Below are 6,960 nucleotides of genomic sequence, written 5' to 3'. Positions count from 1 at the left end.
TGTCTGGCTGTCATTGAAAAAAAAAAAACGAAGCAGCCTTTGGTCGAGTGATGCCCCGCCCAGTGCTGAGTCTTCGTTTCGCTGTTGGCTGTAATGTCACTGCATTTTCTCGTAAGAAGCTTCACACCATTTTGAAACGGTTTCTTCGATAGCCACCTCTCGCAGCAATGTTTGAATTGAATTAAGCTGGAATGAGTGTAATGAATTAGCCTCTTTAAACAATGAGCTCTGAGCAGCATGACATAAAACGTGAAGTAGAACTGAAATGAAATCCCATTGGAGGGCACGAATGCATCATTCGCGCGCAGAAAAACGGCGTCAGCTTTATGTAAGCATCGCTTGTTTTATTTACTAAAACATATTTCAATGAATACCTTTATAAAGAAATAAAACATGAATAAAAATTTCAGCCCGGCAAATAAAGTTGAAGTGCTTCTTGCACAAAGTATATTTCATGCATGTCAAGAGGAATTTCATACAAAGCCTCGGCAGGGTTCACCATCACAAAATAACCAAGAAAGGAAAGGAGTGTTTAGCTCGGTCGTCTTCGCGAAAGCAGCTCATACTTCAGAAGAAGGCGGTCTTCTTTCACGAACCCGTCCCGCTGAAGCTCGCTGAAGACGAAAGATTGCGGTAACCGGCGTAACTGGGGCTCTTTCTCCCCTATTGAAACAATTTCGCTGGCAGGGTGTATCAAGCTATCCGTCCGCTCTAGTCCCGTGTCAGGGTGTATGGCACTGAATTTTACAGCCATTCGCATAGGCCATTCGAGAGATTCGTCGTGTTCGCCCCTGTGCACAACGATCCAAGGATGCAGCGACACCGTTTCCCCATGTCCCTGGAGGCAAACTCCAGGTGACATACAGTAGCCTCTCAGGTAAACGCCTTTGGCGAAAAATTGGGATGACCCGCATTTTGCAGAAATGTCCAACAGACGCCCTATTCCTTCCAGAGGGAATCGGTAAAGAGCCCTTTCAAGCGACGTTTGTGCTATCACTGTCTCGAGGCAGGACAGTACAGCCTGACTGGTTTTTATAAATTCAGAGTGCGTCATCATGATTTTCGCAGCGTTTTGCGCTACGTCTCCACGAATTCGGCCCATGGCTGATTGCAATTCAAGTCTGAATGTTTGCTGTAGTTTGTGCATCCTCCCAGAAACTTCCTTGAGCTCTCTTCTTGGTTGGTTTGAGGACTCGCCTACCTCCATTTGAACAGTACCGACGGGGTCCGCTACACTTCTTATGAAACTTTCGCGCCTCTGTGATGTTTCGGCGAACGCTGTCCAGGGTCCTTCATTGAGTGCTTTTACGCAGCTTTGGACTTCACTGAGTGTTTGGTTCTGAACCACGTGGTCGTTGAGAATTTGCTCCAGTCCAGCTTTGATATCAGCCATGCGTTGGTCGAGCAATTTCATCAAGGCTTCTGACCCCACCGTCTCACCCCTGTTGTCCGACCCTCGTTGGTTTGAAAGTGATGCGGACAGGACTAAGCCGCTGCAATCGCTGATTAGGTGTGGGTAGATGTCGGCGCAGAGAACAGATGCCGAGCATTTGGAACATGAGGTCGAGTGATAGCCACATTCATTGTGGAAATGGAAGCAGGCATGACGGCGTCGCAGCCAGCTTGCTCGTTCCAGCATCTGACCTGCACAGAAATGAAAATACTACATTGCATAAAGCGATGTAAGCATAGCACAGGTGATATAATGTGAGTACTGGTTGTCTTATGGGCTATGTGTTCGATTACAACGTAAACCTAATCAACGCTTCACTTGTTAAAAATGTATCCCGCAGGTTGAAGGGATACAGACCTATTCGCACATTTTCTACTATTGGCGATTAATCATCATAAAATCAGAGCACAACACAACGTATATGCCAAATATTCGTGCAGAGAAATTACTCTAAATAGATCATTTCCCAACGAAATTCCAGACTCGGTCACACCTCCCAAAATTAAGTGTCACATCGTCTTCGTGATAAGAGACCCCTTTCAATGTTGTCCGACACGTCACCACAAATGGCAACCTCTGGGGAGTTTGTTCTCTCAGATATGGCCTTTGTGGAAAATGGCGTCAGATGGCGTTCCTAAAACAAAACAAAAGGAAGAACGGTGGATGGGCGACCTCATCCTGATAGCCTACAGACTGAAGCTCTCCCTCTCGCCATTGTTCATCTTGTGTTGCGTTATCAAGAATGCCATTAGAAGGACTTCCGTATAATTGAATTATTTCCGGGCTACACGCGCACATGGAATTTTTTTTTATCTCGCAAGGGCATCTGTGGCCAAAGAGAGCTATGGTACAATGTTGTTTCTAGTACTCAAGGTAGGGTCAAAGACCCATTTCCCAAGCATTTAACCCTAAAGATGCCGAGCACCAGACAAGGCGAAAGCTTCTATCGATTCTATCACCGCTGGATACCCGGCGGCACTGGGAACCGTACTCCGCACCTCCCGCATGCGAGGCGGATGCTCAAGCAACTAGGACACAGCTGCCGTGCACGGAAGTTTTTCACTACGACGAATTACAACTACATGGACGCCAGCAGTGTCTGTCGCAGATGGTGCAATGTGCAGGTTTCATTGTAAGAATTACGTATGAGGGCGTGCAGCACAGTCGTACAGTAATTTCTGGGTTATAGCCCGCCCCCAATTTATAGTTTTTAAAGCTCAATTTCCACTAAAATTTGTCTTTCGCTCGAAGGCCAGGTGCACAGTCGACGCATGGTGAATTATGTGCAAGCGTTCACGGTGATATATGTTTTAATAACACACATAATAAGATTCATCAACGCCATTATTTGCCATTCGATGTTCGGGAGGAAGCAAAATCCTTATTTCTTCGCGCAGAGTGGAATCCTTTGCTGCTGCATCGTTTGACATGAACTTCAAGCATGTATTATTCAAGTCGCATTCTGCTGATCAGCACCTTTCGGTGATAATTTAGGCGATAAAAATACTACATAGTGTGCCCTAGTAGATACACCACAAAGCCCAAAATTTTATTTAAATACGTGGGGCCGGCAAGCGGCGCGCTTGAAAACGAAAAGGAAATGATTTTGCTGTTCCAGTGTGACCCTTCTCCCCTATGCCTTCTGGTCTTTAAAGAAGCATAGCGTTATCGCATCGCCAAGGTCAACGCGGCGATATTTGTGTGACAATGCAAGGCGCATGTCGCAGTTGATCTCAGATTGTGTAGAGCAGACGGCGCGGGGGATGCAGCTGACTGGTGGAACAATAGAATACTTTCCACTTTGTTTTTAAGCACACCGCTTGTTAGCACCCCCGTGCACCTGAAAAGCGCTGCGACCATACGCTCGTGTGTTGCAAGTCATATTGAACATGATAGTACATAGTAAGTCTACAGGCACGTTATATAAGGAAGGTGCCTTTGTAGCTAAAATGCTGTAGTCGGTCGATGCACGCAAACTTCACATTCTCCTCAGTTGTCCTTTCAGGGGACAAAAAGAACATAAATGGGCAAGGGAGAGGACAACTATCGGCAATGCACAGTCAGAGGGATTTGAAAGGAAGCACTACTCTTCAGAAACAGATAGAATGCCTCCACAGCCCTGTTAGCTGGCGTGCAGTGCACTAACGGTACAAGCAGTGCTACTTGGTTACCCCTCGTCTTTAGTAGACTTTAGTGAATTGCACACTTGCATCCTTTCCTTTAAGGCAGTATTTGTGTCATCTAACAGCTTGCGCAGGAGTGGTGTGAGAACTGCCGGGGATATATGACTGAAGTAGAGAATGATCTGTTCTGCAAATTTGGGTATTAACCCATTACGCTATCGTGTCACACCCCTAAGTGTCCTGACATTTTTTAGGAACCTTCATGTAGCGCCGCTGTCAAGTGGCAGCTTTGTGTATTTCGCAGGTTCTCTTAATTGAGCTGAATTAAACGCCAAAAAAGCGAAGTAAACTGTCCAGAAGAGACTAAATTTGAGCTTTAGCATTCTAGCTCTTTGATTTTCAATTTTTAAAAGGTAGCGTCATGAAAACATTTCAGCCCGCAGTTTTTAAGGACGATTTACAGATTCCGCACTGACGCATTCCGGACACAAAAAAATTTAAAGTTAGCTGACTGGTCTTTTGTAAATAAATACGTTTGTTTATTTCGGAGCAAACGCATCTGCGGGCAAAGAACGCCATGGCACAAGGTATCTTTTTTGTTTGCTCAAGGTGGGGTCAAAGACCCATTTCCTAAGAATTTCACCCTGATTAAGTCGAGCACCAAACCAGGTGATGCTTGTACTGTTTGTATCACCGGCGGATACCCAACTACGTTTCTGCAAAAGAAAAGCACTGCTGGCTAGGCCATGGGGCTATTAAAGCCACGCAATTCGTTTCAAGCCTCTAGTTAGCTACTTTCATGAAACCTAGGTTACACTTAGCTTAGAAGCAAAGCTACTTTGCCATATTGTGACTACATGCGCCATCGTGTGCTCTCCACTTGAGGGACTTTGCTTCATGCCAAATTAAATGAGTCCTCGCTGCACTGTTCATCGAGCTCGCAATGCAGTTGTAGTTGTATACGCAAGCGTTCTCCTTACGTGCAACTAAAATTGATAAAAGGCGGTCGGTCTATTTCTCTACGCTCTGAGCGAAACCGAAACAAAAGGGCTCTTCCATGTCACAGGCGAACAGTTCGAATTTAAGAATTTAGGGAATTTAAGGAATGATGTGGGGTGACTTACTACTTATGCTTCCTGTATTGCTCAAGACACGTAGGAATGGAAATAGCTATTTCTGAGACATTAATCATCAGTATGCACTACAAAACTCCAGGAGACCCGCCTACCATGTTTCACCATGCTTTCAAAGCCACGCTTGAGATAAATTTTTAAAAGTTCGTCCACGCTTACCTTAGTTTTCAGCAGTTCGTCGGCAGCCATCTCTTGAAAGCCGACGTCCTCGTCTAGACACTGCAGGCGGTCCAGGGGACAGACGCGTGCATGGTCGCCCTGGGCGGACAGCTCGTAACAAGACTCGCACAGGACGTGCTGGCAGGGAAAACGGGCGGCCACAGGGCGTAGCAGTCCGCAGGCCCCGCATATTGTGCTAGGAGGAGCTAACGAAACGAAACGTATTGGCCTCCAGTCCAGGGCCGCCGAAAAACCGACGAGTGTGTAACGCGTACAAGCCGCTGCCATCGATCAACGCCTTACGCTCGCTGCCACTCGACGCTGAGCGAAATGCCGTCCTAGGCTGCTAATGTGTGCCACTTCACTTGCTATCTCTCTCCATTTCACATCGCCGCGATTACCGCGATCCCTTCGTTATCGGTTTTAAACTACAGGACGCTGGGCTAGCTTTCGCATTCCTTGAAACTGCCTCTGTGTAGAGTAGGCTATAAAAATGCGCTTGAGCGTTTTTTCTGTTTTGTTTATTTTTATGCGTTGCATATTGCAATCACTCAGTTGAGCCCTTGGGCGCGGCCGGGCAGCCACCAAACCACGTGACGTGACGTCACGACAGCCGGAGGAAAAGCTGGGCCCCAACTAGCGCGGTCGCGAGCGGCCGCAGCCACCTCCTAACTCCCGCTCCTCCCGCTAGGGGCGCTTACACCGGTTACAGCAATAGCTTCACTTGAGCAAGGAGAGTGGGAATGGGCAGAGAAGAAGGTTCCTTGTGGCACATCAACAGGACCAGATGGTATCCCGATTATGTTGATAAAGAAGTTAGGACCAAAATCCAAGCAAACATTAATACAGGTAGTGAACAAAATGATAGTGGATGAGAAAGTCCCCGATGAATGGCGATTAAGTAGAATGAACATGATATATAAGGGAAAGGGGGACAAAGCAGACGTAAGTAACTATCGCCCCATAACAGTGACGTCTGTGGTTTACAGGGTGGTGATGCAAATTATAAAGGATAGACTGCATGCTTGGGTGGAGAACGAGGGGGTGCTAGGGGAACTACAGAATGGGTTCCGGAAACAAAGGAGGTTGGAGGACAATCTATTTTCATTGACACAGTGTATAGAAATTGCGGAAAAGGAACATAGGCCCTTATTGCTAGCATTTCTGGATATTAGGGGAGCCTATGACAACGTTACTCAGGAGCATTTGTGGGACATATTGGGCACATTGGATGTGGAAAATGGAGTAATTAATCTTTTAAAAGATATATATAGAGGTAACAGAGTGCTCATAAAATGGGAAAAAAATGTATCAGGGCCTGTAGAGATACAGCGGGGGCTTAGACAAGGATGTCCTCTGTCCCCTTTGTTGTTCATGTTGTACCTGCAAGGTTTGGAGGCCAAGCTAGAGGGGAGCGGACTAGGTTTCAACCTATCTTTTTCCAAGCAAGGGGAATTGATTAAACAGACATTACCGGGACTAATATATGCGGACGATATAGTGATAATGGCTGACAACAAGGAAGACCTGCAGAAGTTGTTAGACATATGCAGTACAGAGGGAGATAGATTAGGCTTCAAGTATAGTAAGGAAAAATCTGCAGTCATGACATTTAATGAAGAGGGCGGCGAGCATAGAATACAGGAGTTCGTGCTAAAGGTAGTGAATGAGTACAAGTATCTTGGGGTGTGGATAAATAACAGTGTTGAGTATCTGACAGAGCATGAAAAATATGTAATGAATAAAGCTAGTAGGAATGCAGCTGTCATGAAAAATAGGGCACTGTGGAATTACAATAGGTATGAGGTGGTAAGAGGGATCTGGAAAGGGGTGATGGTCCCTAGCCTGACCTTCGGGAATGCGGTCCTGTGTATGAGGCCAGATGTTCAAGCAAGGCTGGAAATTAGGCAACGGGGAGTAGGGAGGTTAGCTTTGGGAGCACATGACAATACACCAAATCAGGGGGTACAGGGTGATATGGGATGGGCGTCTTTCGAGAGCAGAGAGGCTAGCAGTAAGATAGCATTTGAAGAACGATTGAGAAGGATGGAGGAAAAGCGGTGGGCTAGGAAAGTTTTCAGATACCTGTATA

At 46.3% G+C, this 6,960-nt stretch overlaps 1 protein-coding gene across 1 annotated transcript; it reads right to left on the bottom strand.

Annotated features, from left to right (window-relative positions):
- Positions 1–520: 520 nt before the first annotated feature.
- LOC144105006 (uncharacterized) lies at positions 521–5,177 on the bottom strand. The gene is made up of 2 exons (XM_077638231.1): positions 4,869–5,177; positions 521–1,644 (listed from the first exon to the last, which is right to left on the bottom strand). The coding sequence occupies exons 1-2, from the start codon at positions 5,154–5,156 to the stop codon at positions 1,507–1,509; spliced, it is 426 nt and encodes a 141-aa protein (XP_077494357.1). The 5' UTR covers positions 5,157–5,177; the 3' UTR covers positions 521–1,506.
- Positions 5,178–6,960: the final 1,783 nt, after the last annotated feature.

This window comes from Amblyomma americanum, chromosome 1, assembly GCF_052857255.1.
Source record: "Amblyomma americanum isolate KBUSLIRL-KWMA chromosome 1, ASM5285725v1, whole genome shotgun sequence".
NCBI lineage: Eukaryota > Metazoa > Arthropoda > Arachnida > Ixodida > Ixodidae > Amblyomma > Amblyomma americanum.
This window is presented reverse-complemented; position numbering and strand designations above follow the sequence as displayed.

Bases quoted from the DNA above. Each gene is read 5' to 3' on its own strand.
- LOC144105006 (XM_077638231.1), bottom strand. From the start codon at position 5,156: ATGGCAGCGGCTTGTACGCGTTACACACTCGTCGGTTTTTCGGCGGCC. The intron at 1,645-4,868 runs GTAAGCGTGGAC...ATTTCTGTGCAG, and splicing joins ACGAACTGCTGAAAACTAAG to GTCAGATGCTGGAACGAGCA.